The sequence below is a fragment of the Castanea sativa genome, chromosome 5 (assembly GCF_040712315.1).
Source record: "Castanea sativa cultivar Marrone di Chiusa Pesio chromosome 5, ASM4071231v1".
Lineage (NCBI taxonomy): Eukaryota > Viridiplantae > Streptophyta > Magnoliopsida > Fagales > Fagaceae > Castanea > Castanea sativa.
The window spans coordinates 59,212,658-59,231,707 of NC_134017.1; the positions used below are offsets into that span (position 1 = coordinate 59,212,658).

General features: G+C 31.9%; 2 protein-coding genes across 3 annotated transcripts; one reads left to right on the plus strand and one right to left on the minus strand.

Annotated features, from left to right (window-relative positions):
- Positions 1 to 5,866: 5,866 nt before the first annotated feature.
- LOC142634399 (photosystem I reaction center subunit III, chloroplastic) lies at positions 5,867 to 7,919 on the plus strand. Of its 2 annotated transcripts, none has more exons than XM_075808686.1 (2): positions 5,867 to 6,789; positions 7,777 to 7,919. In XM_075808686.1, exon 1 carries the CDS (start codon positions 6,096 to 6,098, stop codon positions 6,771 to 6,773), a length of 678 nt encoding a protein of 225 aa, XP_075664801.1. In that variant the 5' UTR covers positions 5,867 to 6,095; the 3' UTR covers positions 6,774 to 6,789; positions 7,777 to 7,919. The 2 variants fall into 2 exon arrangements, with proteins under 2 accessions (XP_075664801.1, XP_075664802.1); XM_075808687.1 differs by having other exon boundaries at positions 5,912 to 6,789; positions 7,740 to 7,919.
- A 2,066-nt stretch (positions 7,920 to 9,985) lies between these two features.
- Positions 9,986 to 12,971, minus strand: LOC142634400 (LOB domain-containing protein 4). Its single transcript, XM_075808688.1, has 2 exons — positions 12,519 to 12,971; positions 9,986 to 10,751 (listed from the first exon to the last, which is right to left on the minus strand). Exons 1-2 carry the CDS (start codon positions 12,693 to 12,695, stop codon positions 10,413 to 10,415), a joined length of 516 nt encoding a protein of 171 aa, XP_075664803.1. The 5' UTR covers positions 12,696 to 12,971; the 3' UTR covers positions 9,986 to 10,412.
- Positions 12,972 to 19,050: the final 6,079 nt, after the last annotated feature.

Below are 19,050 nucleotides of genomic sequence, written 5' to 3' on the forward strand. Positions count from 1 at the left end.
CAGTTTCCCTATTTAGAGACCAAAATTTCTGAGGACCTGCCAGACTTTAGAGAAACTGTTAAATTAGACTTTCTGTACATATTCTCAACTTAACAAACACAGTTGCATAACGATTTGTTTTTTTCTTAGGTAAAGCTTATAATATTTTTGGAAAATATAGATCAATACTTTGGTATCTTCCTACAGTAGTAGTTATAAGGCAATAAATGGTAATTTCGAGAGAGTTGTGGCATAGATAAATATATAAGTTTTTTTTTTTTTTTTAATCTAAGATAGAATTATACTCTAACTTAAGCTAAGTGTATATATGTGTAAAACTCCTTGGAGACTTAAGCCTTGGCTCTTGACCCTCTACCTCACAACAACTTGTACTTGTAGAGTAACCATCACGTTATAATTAAAATGTTATTTGTATGTTCAAAACAAATGAGGAAAAAGTATAATCAGCCGAATAAGTTTAAATGTTGACATTTTAATTTTCATGTTTTCTTATTCTTATTTTAAATCATGACAAATCTATTTGTGGGCTCAAAATAAAAACATATATACATGTTTATGTTTATGTGTATTTGTTTTTTATTCGCATTATATTTTTAAATAAAAAATCATAATATATACTCATAATCCTTCTACATTTGTAAACTATGTATAAAAACAACCATTAAGTTGAAATTTATTAGGCTATTTATACTAAAAATTATTACATATTAGAAAAAAAAAAATTAAGCACACTAATAGTGGTGTGTATGTTGTTTTTAGTTAGATGAGATTCTTAAGGTTTGCAACAAGATCGATCTCTCATCTTTTAGCAAAAAATAAAAATAAAATATTGGAATCTCTTCACACCTCTTGGACCTCCACATGATTTTGGTTAGAAGAGATATTCTTTCAAATCTCTCTCTCTCTCTCTCTCTGTGTTGTTGATGCTACTGCTGTTGTGGTGAGACTACTAATCTTAAAAACAAACCAAAAAAAGACAAAAAAGGCTTAGCAGCAAAGTGGTACCTAGTTGATGAAGCAAAATGGTTTATTAGAGAGAGAGAAGGGAGATAGCTCAAACTCAGATGGAAGAGTAAGGATTCAAGGAGCAATTTAAGTTCTTATGATCCTGGGCCACTTACTGCCTCTAGTTCTACCTAAGGCCTAGTCTCTAAGGGGCCATTTTAAATTTTTTTTCTTAGTAAACAGTATGTAAAGTTTTGATTTTCAACTAGCTTTTGTTGGCCTTAATTCTATGTCAAATTTGGTTGTAATTCATTCAATCATTTTCCTGTATTTATGTGGATTTAATTGTAAGGGATGAGTGTAAGATATTAGTGAAGAATCAAGCTTACAAAAGAAGATCAGTGCAGTTCGTGACTAGCTCGAGAGAAGCTCACGAGTAAAGCAATCCACAAAAAGACCACATGTGAAGCACATGACTAGAAGCTGAAGAGTTATGCTAGCCTATCCAATTCGCGAGTACTTCACAAGATAGGTCATCTCGTGAAGTACCCGTGAAACTCTCTGTTTGGCAAAAATGAAAAGTACTTTACCAAATTCTTTACCCACACTATATATACTCTCATTACCTACGAAATTGTAAGGAGTTCTTTTTAGAGAGAAAACTCTAGCAAAACACTCAAGAGTTAGGGATTGTCATACTCACAATCATCTACACAATTTCTCTTAGTTTTCCTCTACTCCTACCTCTCCATCTATACATCCTTGAGAGGTTTTTTGCCCAAACACTTACCTCACCCATTCTAAGTGTTGAGAGAAGTTTTGGTGCCTTTGGGAAACATTGGAAGAAGCCATTGAGTGGTAGATGCAATCGGGCTGAATTGCGGGATTCGAAAAGCTAGTGAAGACAAGACTCCGAGAAGTCCGTTGGTAGTAGGAGCTTTGAGGGATCAAGTACATTGGTTAAATTAGGTTTGAAAGGTCTTTTTGATATTCATGTACTCCAAATTATTCACTAGTGGATCGATTTCTACTTAGAGGGTCGCGAAGAGGTTTTTTGCCAAGTTTTCAGTTTTCTCTTCAATAATACGTCTGGGTGTTATTTTATATTTGCATCTCTCTTCCCTACTTTTTAAGTGTTAATTTTATTGCTCATTATGGTTGCATATGCCTTAGAGTAGTGTTACCAGTTTATTGCGCTTATTTTACTCTTATTCCGCACTTAGATAAGTTAGACTAAAAAACAATCTAATCGTAATTTTAAAATTGGGAGTCTAAACAAGTTTTGGTGTTTTAATACTAATTGAGTTTTCACAGTAATATTTATTAGAACACACACGAAAATAATAATGCTAGTATTTTAAACCGGATTTATAATATATTACAACTACAAAAATGCCTAACCTTTATAGTTGTAGACTGAGATTATAAACAGCGAACACTAGACACATACAACCAATGTGGGATAAACATTTCTATTTTTTTTTAGTAAATAGTAATACTTATTAGAACACACACGAAAGTAGTAATACTAGTGTTTTAAACTGGGTTTATAATACATTACATAACCAAAGTACAACTATAAAATGGTCTAACTTTTGCAGTTGTGGATTGAGGTTATAAATAGCGGACACTAGACACACACAACCAATGTGGGATAAACATCCCTTTTTTTTTTTTAGTAAACAATAATACTTATTAGAACACACACGAAAATAGCGATACTAATATTTTAAACCGGGTTTATAATTCATTTTAAATCTAATTTCTCTTTATTTAGCCAAAAAAATAGAGATAGTCTTTAATGCCACTCAACAAACCTTTTATTTTCCCATTTCAATTTATCTTTGGTACCCTATATGCTTAAACTAGAGTTCTCTATATTTACTTTGAAATAAAAGATAGTCTATTTTATAGTGGATGTCAAATTATTTACAATCTCATAAAAAATGATAACTTATTACAAATTATATGAAATCATATATAATTTTAAAGTAAGAATTTGAATTTATAACAAAACACAATCTTGGTTATGCTAATTAAAGATCAACATTAGGTCTATTTCAGTCCACTTCATCTTTTTGGTCCAGTTCGGTCTACTTCAGTCCAATTCATTCTATTTCGGCCCACTCAGTCCAATTAGGTCCATTCAGTCAATTCAATCTAATTTGGTCTATTCAGTCCAGTTCAGTCCATTTGGTTCACTAGATCTATTTTGATCTACTTCGTTCAATTTAGTCATGTTTGGTCTGAGTTAGTCCATTCCATCAAATAAGTTCCATTTGGTCTACTTCAGTCCATTTTGATCCAATTTGGTCCATTCTGTCTATTTCAGATCACTTCTATCCAATTTAGTGTACCTACTTAAGAATAGAAAATACAAGTTTGGATTGATAGTATTATCAATTATTTGAGTAATATCAATTGTAATTATATGATAAGCTTTGATTATCATAATTATTTCTTTTAAGAGAATGTGAATTTCAATAATAACTTTGAAACTTAAAATTTTTAATTGTACCAAAAATGAAAACTAGGAAAATATAATGCATAATAAAAATAATTTGAATATGGACCATTTCAATATAAGTTTTAGAGAATAAATTGTACATATCCAATATAAGTTTTTATGAGTTTTAATTATCATATATAATAATCTCTTTTAAGAAAATGAAGAGTCTGAATAATTTAGTACATAAAAATTATACACACGCGCATGCATATATATATATATATATCTGTTTGTTTTTCTTGAAGATATAATCAACTTTGCTTGAAAATATAATCAACCTCATGCAATTCATTTAAAAGTAATGACATTAAAACAAATGAATAACAAACTTAAAGATTAGATTTGTTTATCAATAGCCTGCATGTTAGAAAGACATTCACTTAAATTTAGTTAGACCAAAGTGGACTGAAATGTTAAGTTGATCTAGTTCAAGAAAAGTGTAGTAACAATAAATGATATGCTTAAAATTCAAGATATTATGATTTTGAGATCTATATATATCTTTTAATACATTTTGATGCGAGATGAGGAAGAGTCAAGAAGTAAAATATGTCTACTTCCAAAAAATAAGAAACAAAACACATTTGCTTTTGAAAATAACCTCGAATCCATAAGGGTTCCTTGAATCCACAAGGAGAAATGGTTTGGAATCCACCAGAAAATAAGAAGACAAAAGTTTAAATTTTATTAATAGAATAATTGTTCCCAAAAAACGTGTACAGACTTAAGGGCTCATTTAATGGCTCCATAAAACTTGATAGATAAGAAAATATTTTCTAAAATAACTTCTAATTAATACCTAACTATAATAGGAACCAAATTTGACCTAAAATGTATTAAATGCACCTAAAAACAAGGAAATAAATCACCTAAACCTAAAATAACGTTTTTTACATTAAAAAAAAATACAAAAGATAATAAATTATAATAATTAAATAGTAAATCATGTCCTACATCACATTTGGATTTATAATAGGTGCCTACAACCCAAACATGTCTTTTCCCTCAATGTAAGTATACTAAATTAAACTAAAGTGGACACAAATGGATCGAATTGGACCAAATGGAACGAGGTGGACCGAATAGGACTGAATGGGAACAAGGTGGACCGAGACCTTGCAGGACTGAATAGGACAAAGTGGCCGTATAGGACTGAAAAAGACAGAATAGACTAATGTGGACTATACAGGACGAAAGTGGACCGAATAAGACTGAATAAGAATGAATGGACAGATTAGGACGAAAGTGGACATAATGGACCAACTAGGACCAAATTGGACCGAATAGGATTGAAGTGGACTGAATAGAACCAATGTTGGCTGAATAGGACCGAAGTGGATAGAATGGACTGAATATGACCATAATGAGGGCCAAATTTAACAAAATTGAATAGAATGGACCGAATAGGACTAAATCGGACTGAATGGTCTAATAGGATTGAAGTGGACAAAAGTGGACAGAATGGACCGGAAAAGACCAATATGGACCGAATGAACTAAATAGGACTAAAATGAACCGAAGAGGACAGAATAGACCAAATAGGACAGAATAAAACCAATGTGGACCGAACAGGACTTTTGAATATTTACCAATTTTATTTCATTTTTATTGCTCATATGTCTAATTTCTAATGTCTTTTTTCTTTTGTATTTTTTAACTCAAAACTAAAGAGTTTAGCCCAAATATAAAAAAATTTCATACTTTTCAACTCAACAATTAATGAAAAAAAAAATGAAATTTTCAGCTAAACTTAAAAAGTCAACCTACAAAAAAGAATAAATTTAAGGCCCAATTAGTCCAAAATGGACCGAAGGGGACCAACATTGATCGTGTAGACCGAATTGAATCGAAGTAGACCTAATTGGACTGAGTAAAAATTGTTTAATTTTTAGGGAGAACAAATTATCTTCAAAAAATTTTAGAGAGCAAAATATATATTATTGTAAAATTAAAAAATAATTATTTATTCTCACGCGTTGCGTGTGTTTGTGACTAGTAATACATTATCTGTAAGAAGTATGTAGTTAAATGATTAAAATTATTATTTTCTAATAGTTTAAGTTTTGAGGAGAATCGTTAATTTAATATAGTATCAAAGTAGGAGATTTTGAGTTCTATCATTGTCTCCTTCACTCTACTTTTATTTAAAATCTTGCGAGTTAAGTCTCATCTATTAAAAAAGAGTTTGAATTTAATTAAATTTATTATTTTTTAATAACTTAAACTTTTGAAATAATGGATAATTTAACATTAATTCTTGACTTGAAGTTCATTCCATTATCAACAAGTACATAAATAATTGTTTAACATTGACTCAAAAACTTGGTGGAAAGAATTGTGCACCAAAGGCAAGCTAGCACTTCTCTTATCCAATCAAAACTTTAATTTCCAAGATAGATAGAGAGAGAATCTAAATGAGCCCACAACCAAATAACCCCTAACCAATTACAGACATCCAACTCAGCCTTCTTACTCCATCCACCTTATCCTCCCTCCTCTTCTTCCCTCCACCACCAATCTCTCCTAATCCTTCAAAGAATCTAAAAACCTTCTCTCCACACCCTTTGCTTCACTCTTCATCATCACCTCCTTCCATCTCCCGCACAACAAACACTTCCATAGAGGCATAACCCAAACAAACATGTCTCTCACTATCCCCACAAATCTCTCGAAACCCATTTTGAAGCCAAAGTTGAGCTCTTCCCCCACCCCAAAATCAAGGCCTACGATTGTATGCAGCTCCCAAAACAGTAACCAAGATGAGAAAATCACCACTTCACCATTGAAGGCCTTCTCAGCTGCACTAGCTCTCTCTTCCATCCTTGTCTCAGCCCCAATACTCCCAGCCAATGCTGACATCGCGGGTCTAACCCCATGCAAAGACTCCAAGCAATTCGCCAAACGTGAAAAGCAACAAATCAAAAAACTTGAGTCCTCATTGAAGCTTTACGCACCCGACAGTGCACCAGCTCTGGCTATCAAAGCCTCAGTAGAAAAGACAAAGCGTAGGTTCGACAATTATGGAAAACAGGGCTTGCTTTGTGGGTCTGATGGGCTTCCTCATTTGATTGTGAGCGGTGACCAGAGGCACTGGGGTGAGTTCATCACTCCTGGGATTCTGTTCCTGTACATTGCTGGGTGGATCGGGTGGGTGGGTCGGAGCTACCTGATTGCTATAAGGGATGACAAGAAGCCAACCCAGAAGGAGATCATCATTGATGTGCCTTTGGCTTCGAGTTTGCTCTTCAGGGGTTTCATTTGGCCTGTGGCTGCTTACAGAGAGTTAGTGAATGGTGATCTTGTTGTCAAGGATGTCTAAATTCATCGTTTCTCAGGTTTGCTTTTTATTGAAGCCTCAGCGAATTAAGTTTTTACTTGCTAATGTTTCACATGAGTGCTGAAATTCAATAGCTAGATTCTAAAACAACAATAACTAATCATGACTGTAATCATACATAATATAATAAGTGAAATTAAAATTAGTTTTAAATTGTGATATAATTTTATGTAAAAATGTTCATGTGTCCATTTTATTTAGGATGACCACCTTACTCACCTAGGAAAGACAATTATGCCCAAAATTTCAACCACCATTCAAATCTAAAAACATTCTTATAGTTTTTCTTTCTTTCTTTTTTCGGTTAAAAAAATCATATGTTTCTAGCAGTTGCGGTGATGCAAAATTAATCGCAATAGGTCTACTAATGCAGTAATGCCATTGTTTCAAAATCATGCATCTCTTTATATTCTACTCTTGGACTAAATTTGGTGGATAATGCTAGATAATTGATAATTTTGCTAGTTAATCCTACTAATGAGGTGGAAATTTGAGATGGGGATTCAAAAGAAAAATTATATATATATATATATATATATATATAGATATTCATGAAAATTCGCTTGTTCATCCAATAAAATTATCCTGGATTATTATTCTCATGGACATCTCAATTCTCACGAATTGAAAGAATTTTAAGTACAAAATTTCTACTGTTAATTTCAGAAAATAAATTGCTTATCAATTAACATTTATATTTATGAATATTGATATTTAAAAATACGGTATATATTCAAATTTTATGTATTCCAAACAATAAAAATATCAAATTTTGGGAATCCTAATTTATAATTTCTACCTTTTGTGAATTTAAAGTAAATTATAATTGTCAGAATTTGAAATTTTTAGCAACCAAACACGGAATAGGTCTTCAATCACTTAGCAAAATAATATAAAATAATATACCAAACAATAAAAATATCATATTTGTTACTATTGCTTCTGCAGAATAAAGACTCTCTATTTGGTTATGTTTCTCCAACAGTAGCTTGGGATGAAGAGATGCAGTAGAGGGAGGTGGAGTGCTTGTCTTGGGAATTTGTTTGAAGGAGAGGTGTGGTGGAATATTTCTTGTATTTAACTTGTAAAAGGTTGCTTCATTTTATGCGATATTGCTTGTGCTGGACATTTTAAACTAATCTTCTTTACATTTTTAGCCAGTGTAATCAACACCAATGCCAAATATCCCACTGAACCAGACCGGAGGGCCTAAGTGTTCATTGTTTAATATATGCACACGCCTTCTGTTTTGTATGTGTTGACTGGTTGAGATGATGGAAAAATAAGAAAATTAAATATAAAAAAAAATTATGAAGGATAGAAAAATATGAAAAAAAAAAAAAAATGAAAGATTTTACCTTATTACACAATTTTACTTATACTTTTGAAATGCACTGAAATCGTGACTTGAAGTCACAATTTTTAATTGGATGAAAGAGTTTAAGATCATGCCACTCATCTTGTGGAGAGCCACTCAGCTAGTGATTGTCAAAATTTTGTTCACACCTCATCCATAATGTCTTTGTAATGGGACGAGTGCCTCCATAATTCTTGTTGCGATGCTCCCACGCAAGTGCTAATGAAGTAGTCCCTCAATTGGTGAATTCAGTACTCGTAGAAACTTCTGGTTTGTGGTTTCCTACGAATGACACCAATTATAAGTGGGTAAAACTGGGAAAAAAAAAATGTAATGATTTTGACTAGCACATATGTCCGACGTACTAGGATTCACACATGAACAAAATGCATAATAGGGAAAACCTACTTCTTAGGTTGGAGACGACCCAATGGGGCTAGTTCGAGGCATTCCAAAGAGAAAGTTAGTGATGAGTTTAATAAAATAAGTTTAAGTAAAAGGAAAATTTTTGGTTTACATTGTATTAGTAAAGTAACATTTACATTATAAACCAAATAAATGTTTACTATTGTACACATTTGTTTAGTCTATAATATAATATTTACATTACTAGTATAATGTAAACCTATAATTATCCTTCAGAAATATGACAAAGTAGTAGTGAGATAATAGAGTGCACACCTTTCTCTAACTTGGTATGCTCTTCTAGAAATTTTTGAGTGGGAAGCTAAAATGGGAGGCTAGTATTATAAGGTTTTTATATATATATATAAAAAAATTATAATAATCTTTTTTCAACTTTTGTTAGTGGTTTTAACAGTGATAAGCTGTAGAGAGGTGAATATAATTTATTTTTGAAAAATAAGAGAGGCTTGTGTACAATTCGAAACAATGTAGAGGTGAGTGTAATTTTAATAAACTTCAAGGAAAGTTGGTACAATTTTTCCTTTGTTTTCTTTGGTCTATGCCTTGTAGCATTTATTCTAAATAACACTTCAAAGTTTCCGATCCTTGTAAACTTGTAAATTTTTAAAAGGGTGCAAAGTCTAAATTTCCGTGCTTAAGCTTTTCTTAGAGAATTTACCTTTTTCTAGATTTTTTTTAATTAAAAAAAAAAGCCTTTTTTCTAAAGAAAATTAAGACACGGAATAAAATAAGAGAGAGATAGAGACCTTTATAGCTCAACTGACACTTTTTGATATTTATAATCGAAATTTCTCATATTCAAATGCCCCAACTCCTAACTATCAAATTATAAATAAAAATTAAATTAATTATTGTCATTGATTATTAAATAAATGAAAAAAAGGGGAGAGAGAGAGAGAGAGAGAGAACCAACCAATCTCTCTGATTAAAAATATATCTCTCAATCAAACCATTTTCCACAGACGAAATTGAAGGAAACAGGACATAACATTCTTATTGAAGGCATGGGAAAACTCAGGACTTTTCATACCAACTTCATCAAAGTTCAACTTTCTTGTTCTTAAGTTGAAAATTTGAAATGTTGAAAGCCTTATGTTATAATTCACATTCACAAAGTAATCTAATGTAATGGTATGCTTTTGCCTTTTTCTTTCCTAGAATAATTCAAATGTATTTAATTAGTGTGGCAGGTTCATCAGGAGCTTTTGACTGAGATTAATAAAAAAAGTAATCTTTAAGAGAGAGAGAGAGCTAGGATGAACTAGAAGTACTCCACAACTAATAAGCATGTCATGGTAAAACGGCAAAACCCTGAAATAATTAAAAGTAGATACCACCCATTTATACTCCCTTGCTATTAATACCCAAGGCATCACTTAGAATACATGGAAAATTTCATTGTAATAATCTGATCACAAGTCCGCACTATATAATTACTAAACATATATAAGCTTGAATTATATTTACAATATACATATATAAGTTAATCATAAGCACCCATTTCAAACCAAAGCGGGCGAATGGCCTCCGCCACTGCTCCTGTCACTGCCACAGCCACAGCCACAGCCGCCGCCACTGCCGCCACCACTATTACCCCTACCAATACATAATGTATTTCTTGAGACGGTTTCATGGGTGTCTCTGATACATTTGGTGGGTTTTACACATTTGTAGAATTCATATATTATGAGAGGGACATTACATAAGACCATCTCATAAGATAACTTTTTTTTTTTTCTTTACTATTGCTGGTGTATAATAATTATATCAAATTTAAATCCAACTCAGGGAGACAAAAATTAATCTAGAGATAGGAGGCGTGACCAGTAGAAATTAAACTAGCATGACCACATTGACTCTCCCAAATGGGCCTGATCCACTACCATATCCATGTCAAAAATGGGCTTGACTTGTGAGCCCATGAGCCTTGATGAAGGTGAGCCGCTACTACTTGGGCTACCCGGCCCGACCCCATGGTTGGGCATTGATGCAGTCTGTCTCACCCTCAAGTGCACCACTTCAGCCTGAGCCAGAGCCAGTTGGGTCTGGAGCACATCAATTTGTTGCTGTAGAGAGGAAATCGCACCAACACACCCATACACAGGGTCACGAACCCTTGCATTTGCTTCATAAACCATGCTACTAACTGCATCACCTCGCTGGTGCACTGGCAATTCCTGTTAATTAAGTTTCACAATAAAAATTTCCTCTTAGCCATGGATCCAATAGAATCTATGTGTAACCCAACCCAAGCCCAAAAGATTTCCAGAGCTATTATACATATATGTCATGATCATATCATCTTGGTTTCTTAAAAAGCTTGTTTTCGTCTTTTGCATATGCCCATGTATCATTCATGTTAAAGCTAAATTCTAACTAGTCTAAAGTTTCTTTGCTTGCTTCTTTTTGAAAACCAGTTACATGATACCCAACTTCTAGAATTTGGTTTAATTCTTTTTCTTTCTCCATGTGGAATATATATATACAGACTTTCTTTTAGTTTTTTTTTTAACAATATTCTGTTAGGTAGTTTTTTTTTTTTTTTTAACAAAAATTATGTAAGAGGTAGACATTATTTGGAAACCACAGGGGGCCCAGATCTAAAAAAGGCGTGCCCGATTGACATTTAGTTCTGTTGTTTTTCAATAAAATAACAAGACTATATAAGAAACAACTTCACGTGATATGAAAACATCAATTATATTATATGTATAAAGATAATGTAAAAGACAAAAGATAACAATTTAATTATTTTGTTCATAAAAAATATGTTTCAGCAATTAGTGATCCTAATTCCGAAGACATCTTTCCTCAAAGTCGCTGAACTGCCCTTGCCCTTGATGCCTCGTCCAGCAAACCGTCAAGCTTGGTCCATGTTGGACAAAAAAGTAAGAGAGAGAGAGAGAGAGAGAGAGCATCACTCTTTTCTAATTTCTTGAGGGAAATTTTTATAAAAAATAAAAAATATAATTGAGAACTCTTAAATAGTTTTAGTCACTAATTAAAAAAATACAATCATAAAATCAACCCATACACCAAAAAAAAAAAAAAACACAAAAATTAGTAACTAAAACTAAAAGACTCACTGAATTAGTAAACCCCAATTTGTGTGTGTGTGTGTGTGAGAGAGAGAGAGAGAGTTTTTATCAAGATTTGGTACAATATCAAGGTTTCTTTTTTTTTCTTTTTTTTCGAACAAACAATATATATGATAAGTTAGTGAGATTTTCTAAAAGCACCACACAAACTGGATTCTTTCTTTCACGCAATTTGGTTGCAAACTAGTACGACAGTCTTCATATTTAAAGGACTAGTATCACTGTCACAGTTGATCGCTTGGAGTACTAAACACATAATTGGTAGACATTACATATTTTTTTACTCAATATTACCATATATAACTGCATTAATTTGTCATAAAATTGTAATAAACTTTGCCATACCTAATTCATAAACCCCAACAAAAGATATGGAGTTATGTACGCCTGAAGAATTAGTAAAAAATAGTAGGGCTGGTAAGATGTCTACTTTTCTTGTAGGGAAGACTTTTTCTTGGGTTATGCACTATGTAGGAGTATGAAGGAATGACTTCAAATGTGAACTAGTTGCGATATTTAGCCATCAATATAATGAAATTACCGCATACAAACAAAATTTACAACAATTTCAACTAATACCAAGAAATACTATCTTATTAAAATGAAAAAGTTGCAAGTGGGTCCACATGTGATGTGCAAATTATGGAAATTTTTATTATGAAAATAATAAGATTTTCATAGAAAAATTTATTTGGGCTTTCAACCATTTTTTTTTTTGAAGTTTAGTCTTTGTAGAAAATTTTCAGTCTTTGTTTAAGAAGTTGCTTTCAAAAAAGAAAAAAGAAAAAAAACCCCTATAGTCTTTTTCCAAGAGAGAGTTTATAGTATGAAAGGCTAGCTAGAAACCTGTAACATTTTGTTGACGTTGCTGGCACCAAACACCTTGTGCACATTAGCAAATTTCTGGGGATCATCTGCAGGAAAATAAGGAGCAAAGACACAGTCTTGAGCACACCTTCTCCTAAGAAGCTTGCATGCTGCACAGGGTGAAGGTGCACCTTGTTTCCTGCCACTCTCTTTCATGCTGTATTGTAGTAGAGTAGAGTATCACTTGTCCCTTAATTCCAAGGCAAACCAAAGACACCCCCAACAGTCTCAACTGTTAAGGACACAACTTACAATTGTAAGGTACTTTGGCTGAAAGAAAAAGACAAAATTAAGGCTATCTAGTATTACAAAGATAAAAAGAATCTAAGAGCAAGTGATAAAAGAAGAAGAAGAAGAAGAAGAAGAAAAAGTATGAGAGAGAGAGAGAGAGAGACAGAGAGAGAGAGAGAGAGGAGTGACTGAGAAAAAGAGGGGGCGTGAAGGGACGAGGTGGTGGGCAATATATAAGCCAAAGATGAGGCAGAGGGTAATACATCTGAGATGGGTCCCAGCATGGAAACCACTTTAGATTTTGATCCGACCAAAAACACCCTCCAAATTGACATGACACATTTGGCGCCAATTTATATAACTTTCTTTTGTGGTGAATATTTTACTATTTTGTGAAAATGATAATACTAAAATATTTCTATAGTTTGACCAAAAAGGAATTATCACATATAAGTAGCGAACTCATGGGTCAATACTCAATAGTAAAAATCTATAAAGTAATAGCAAATTCTGTAACTATTTGTACTAAAAAGTTAAGTGTGATTTTGTGTAAAATGTAACATATGGTTGCATGGTTTTAAAAATATATAAGATGGATTGGTGAATTGGAAACAAAACTAGTTTATAGTTTCTTGGTCTAACCTAGATAGAAGTAATGATCGGATTGATGCCGTTATAATTAATTTATGCTTATGGTTTTGAAAATTGGAATAATCAAAGAACCAGAAAAGGATTCAGTTTCTGATTGAACCAACAGTTTTTACAGTTGAACCATTGGTTTTTATAATTTTTATCAGATCAATTAAAGATATGATTCTCAAATGAAGTAGTTGGTCCAATCCGATTTTTAAAACCATGATTATGCTAGATCACGATGAATGATAGAGTAATATAGATATTTTGTTAGAGTATAGTCTCTAGAGAGAGAGAGAGAGAGAGAGATCCCTATTTGCCTACCATTAGACTCCTAAAATAAATGAATCCTAGTGAAAACCTTAGGGAAATTGGGTCAAATGGAGCATCACCTATAATAGTAATATTGGTCCAACATAAGATCAACACAGATGAACCATTTGATCTTCCTGATACCCTCATTTCGACTTCAACTTTAACCCCATCTCCTTCTATGCTTTCTTCTAATTGTTGTTTAGAGAGAAAGTTCTTAGGGTAAATAGTAATTATTATACATCACTCACTAGTTAACATGCTACTCTCTCGACAATCTCCCTTGCAGCCTTGTGATTTGCATTGATCTTAAACTCAACCAAGCAGTTGGGTGACCTTTGTTGATGCGAAGATAAGTGCTATCATTGCAGTTGGGTTGGTTTGAGTGTGTGTCATTGAATGTAGGGAATATACACGAAATTCCTAGATTTTTGAGAAGCGAAAATAGAAAAAAAAAAAAAAATATATATATATATATATATATATATATTCGCCAAAGAAAAACAATCACACAAGAAAATATTTACATGATTCAGCAATTTACTTACGTTCAAAGAGTTACAGTGATTTCATTATTCATAGGGGAAAAAAATACAAGAAGCAGTAGTACAGTTTTTTCTCTCAAAACAACATACCAAACCCTAATCTCTAAACAATAGTTTTTCTACCTTACACACAAGAATCACAATGGGCTAAAAATGGGGAAAATAAATTTTCCCAGAAGCTTGTCCATGACCGCTCAGGATCATAATCCCATTAAAAACAATGGACTAAGCCTCAAAAAAAAAAAAAAAAAAAAAAGCTATTAAAAACCATAACACTTTTATATTAAGTTGGATCATAATCTAGATCAAATAAATCTAAGCTCCACAAAGTCCAACATTGAAGTCATTAAAGCAACTACTGCAATGATGGACTTGTCAATGGAGACTTGATCTTGGATTTGTTGTTCCGGATTCAATGTGAGTTCCTCCATGATTGTTCTCTTGTTGATTCTTTTGGTGCGGTTGCATGTGCTGATTAGGACTCATTTTAACCTAGTTAACCCGATCCAGCTCTTGGTTTTGTCAATTGAATCATTGATTTTCAATTTGTAGCTGGTGATATATATGATAGATTTTTGGGTTTTTACGTTAATCAAATTGATAAATAGGCAAGTTTACGATTACACCGATTGAACTAGTCATTCTGATTTGATTTTTAAAACATTGTATTGGTGTGATACTTTTGTTTGAAGAACTTTTACATGAGTCGTGGAGTCAAAATTTCGATTTAAGAGGAAGCTATAATAGTTTATCATATATTAAAATTTCAAATCTAGGGTAGAAAATTCAAATTGCAATTTAATTTTTCTGAATATACAAATGTATGATACTTTTATGCTTTTTTCATCTTTTTAATGAATTTGATTGATCATTGCCCATTTGAAGATGAAACAATCCATAATTAATATAAATGGTATGCATTGAAATATTATGTATTCTGGGTATTTGAAATTTATCATATTAATCATACAAAAATATAATAGGAATTGAATGATGACAAACTATCGGCAATCAACTACAGTGCTTCAATTAATTTAGAAACCCTTTTTTTTTCCCACATAATATCAATAATTTGTTTTGTACATCCGAATTACTTGGACAAGACAGGCAATGGGGGTCATTCCTTTTATAGCAATCTAGCAATTTGGTTTCATTCCTTTTTAGGAATTCATGAGGAAGCAAATCACCAAATATAGTGTAACTATTGAGCAAGACTTCTTACCATTTATAGTGTAATTATTGTAGAATAAATGAGTTTTTTATATGTTATGCAATTTGGTCACCTCCACGCAATTATTGAAGAGCAGTTCACCCTGAAGTGACTAAAAATGTCAGACCAAGTTATTCATTCCTCAACCACCAAATAGGTAGTACGTATAAACATAGATAAAGGCTGCAAGTGTTACTAGTACATTAAATAATTGAATACCCCCACATCACTTGAAGGCTTGAAGCTAGGGGATTTTCGCTACATGTCGAAGCAATTTTTATTTTACATCCTAGACATCACTAGGATGTGTTACATATTTCTTACATGGGAGTAGGTTCACACTCTCATATGAGAGAAATGTGATATACCTAACGATATCAAATGCTTTTTCCAATCAAAACCCTTAGCTCTGCTTCTGCATAGGCACTAAATTAGAGAAAATTTTCAAAAGAAATCAAAGTTATAAAGATATGAAAAATTTATAGATTAAATCTTTTCTAAAAAGAATAGTAATTTATCTTGATAACTCACGGTCTACGAACAAGGTAATAAAAACTAAAAGTTGATTTAAATCTATATTTTGTACAAATGTGAAATTAATAAACAATGTAGTTCACAATGATAAATGAGAAAATTTTATTCAATATATATATATATATATATGAATAACAATTTTTCTTAAGATAAAAGGCAAGAAAAATTACAATTTTTTTTTTTGAGAAATAATTACAATATGCTGCTAACCCCGCAACTTGAACCCTTTCCTCCCTAAACCCTTCAAGCACTTTGTACATGAGGAAATACCAATTCAGCTACAAGGCCTTTAATAGAAAAATTACAATTTGATTTAACTCAATATTTTGTACAAAAATGAAACAAATAAAAGATATAGCTTACAAGGTAGCAATTGACCACCATCATACATAAAATAAAAGTAATACCATTATTATAACTTTTTCATTCACAGTTTTTTTTTTTTTTAATGGTAGTTTAAAAAATATCCAACTATCAATCAAATATTGGGTTTATACATCTATAACCCGAATAATAGGACATGAGCGAGCAAGATCCACTTCGCCAAATTTGCCTCTACCATGTCCACCCATCCACCTGACCAGTATCAGCCCGTCAAGATTCAATTAGTTTCGACAATGTCTGGGTTGGTTGTTTCGAAACTCGCCCTTTTAAAGGTCAAGTGTCGACTTTCCAACTTAGGAATCAAACTCGATTTAACTTATTTGACCCAAACACCCTTACCTTATTTTCTAGCAACATTACCACCTAAATCTAATAAAGATCTTGAAATCTTCGCCTAGATTAAATTTTTGTCTCTTCTTATCACCACCAGCCCCAAACTATGTCAATGTTGTTTGATCTGCAATTGCTATTATCTTTAGCCTATTTTGACAAATCCAACCGCCACCCTTTGATATCTAAATGGTTGAGCCGTCTCTTCTGCTTAATCGAAAATGGGCTTTGCCCTACCGCCCCCCCCCCCCCCCAACCTAATGTGGTTGGGTCAAGTGTCGGGTTGAGCCTAAATCTAAATTGACTCGACTTGTGGACAACTTTCCATGTATCAAATGTCCATCACAACTCTCTCTCTCTCTCTCTCTCTCTCTCTCTCTCTCTCTCTCTCTCTCTCTCTCTCTCTCTCTCTCTCTCTCTCTCTCTCTCAAAATCAAAAAATAGATATCTCACTTAATGGAAAGGGAGGGAAAATGGAGACCTATTGCTAGATCTAAGGTTGTCACCACTATATTCGACAGCAACTCTTTGGATATTTCTTTTCAAAAATAAATTGGCCACTTTTGCTAAAGGTAAACAACCATGATGCACAAAGACTTGTAATTCCAATAATTTACAATTATTATAATTTGTCAAAAAATAATGCTATTTAAAAAAAATTAGGATTTAGTTTTTTTTTTAATTATAATTTTAAAAAAGAGATATAATGTGATTTCAACTTATATCATTCACTCATGATATATATATATATATATATATATATATATATATATATATATATATATATATATATATATATATATTATCATCATGCTAAAACACTAATCAATTTTTAATGTAAACGAGATTCCAACTCCATATTTTTTATTCAACAATAACAATAATCCACTATAGATTTTAATTTGTTACACTTCTTAAAAGTGTAGGGTCTTAAATTTAATTTTCCCATTTTCTTTTTATATTTGGTTTTTGTGTATAAAATATTTAAGAAGCACGTGTATCTACAAATCTTGATAGATATATGTGATAATAAGGAGTAGTTGGAATTTGATTGAAACAGTCGGCACTGCCACAACCGCTTGTGTGTGTTTTTTTAGTTGGAATTTGATTGAAACAGTCGGCACTGCCGCAACCGCTTGCGTGTGTTTTTTTTTTTTTTTTTTGGGGGGAGGAAAAAAAAAAGGACGGATGGATTCAATGAATTTATGCATGTGGTTGATACAAATTTGGACAATTCAATTGAGAACTGAGAAGAATCTTCCATAAAATACATGTTAGGGACGTGTTACGGTTTATAAACGTTTTATCATAGATTGAGGGAGATGTTCACAATAGACTGAATAGAGTATATATAACATGTGGCAACCAAATGTTGTTGGATATATATATATATATATATATATATATATATATATATATATATATATATATATATATATATGTTAGGGACGTGTTACGGTTTATAAACGTTTTATCATAGATTGAGGGAGATGTTCACAATAGACTGAATAGAGTATATATAACATGTGGCAACCAAATGTTGTTGGATATATATATATATATAGAGAGAGAGAGAGAGAGAGAGAGAGAGAGAGAGAATAAAAGCTCAATAATCAATTTAATTTCTTCTCTTTCTCTCTCTTAAATTTTCATATCAAGTTTGATATTTTCTAGTAGAAATTTATCATTATAAAATATTTAAATATAAAAGAAACATTATCTGCAATATAAAACACTAATATGACAAGAATAAAATAATTTTTTTTTATATGAATATTGTAGCTTTCATCAAGAAGAAAAGAAATACACGGCATCTTGAGCTAAAGTAGCTTCAAGCATACGAGGATTTCCTCTATTCAAGTTACATAATTATCAATACCCTTAGCATGTCGAGTTAAGATATGTGTTATGTTGTTTCCCTATTGTTTTACGTGGCAAACTGTACTGTTTTGAAAATAATTTTATGTATATAGCAATAGAATCTAATTTATCAAAAACACTATTTCAACTTCAATTAATAATAGAATCACCTAATAGCCTCAACCTACTTCAAAATTGATTTCAACTAAATCAAGATTGATTTCACTATTTCAACTGTTCTAAAGAAAACACTATTTCAACTAAATCAAGATTGATTTCACGTGTAGAGTAAATATCATGGGTCAAATATAAAATTTAATAAAAATATGAATATTTAATATTTATTTTTAAAAAAAGAAGAAGTTTGCTTTACCTTGAACAAGGTGATACGTTGTTAACGAAAGTTGAAATCTAATTTTCAAATATTGATTTTGGAGGGGAGAGAAAGAGAGATTGGTTGGAGTGTGACAAT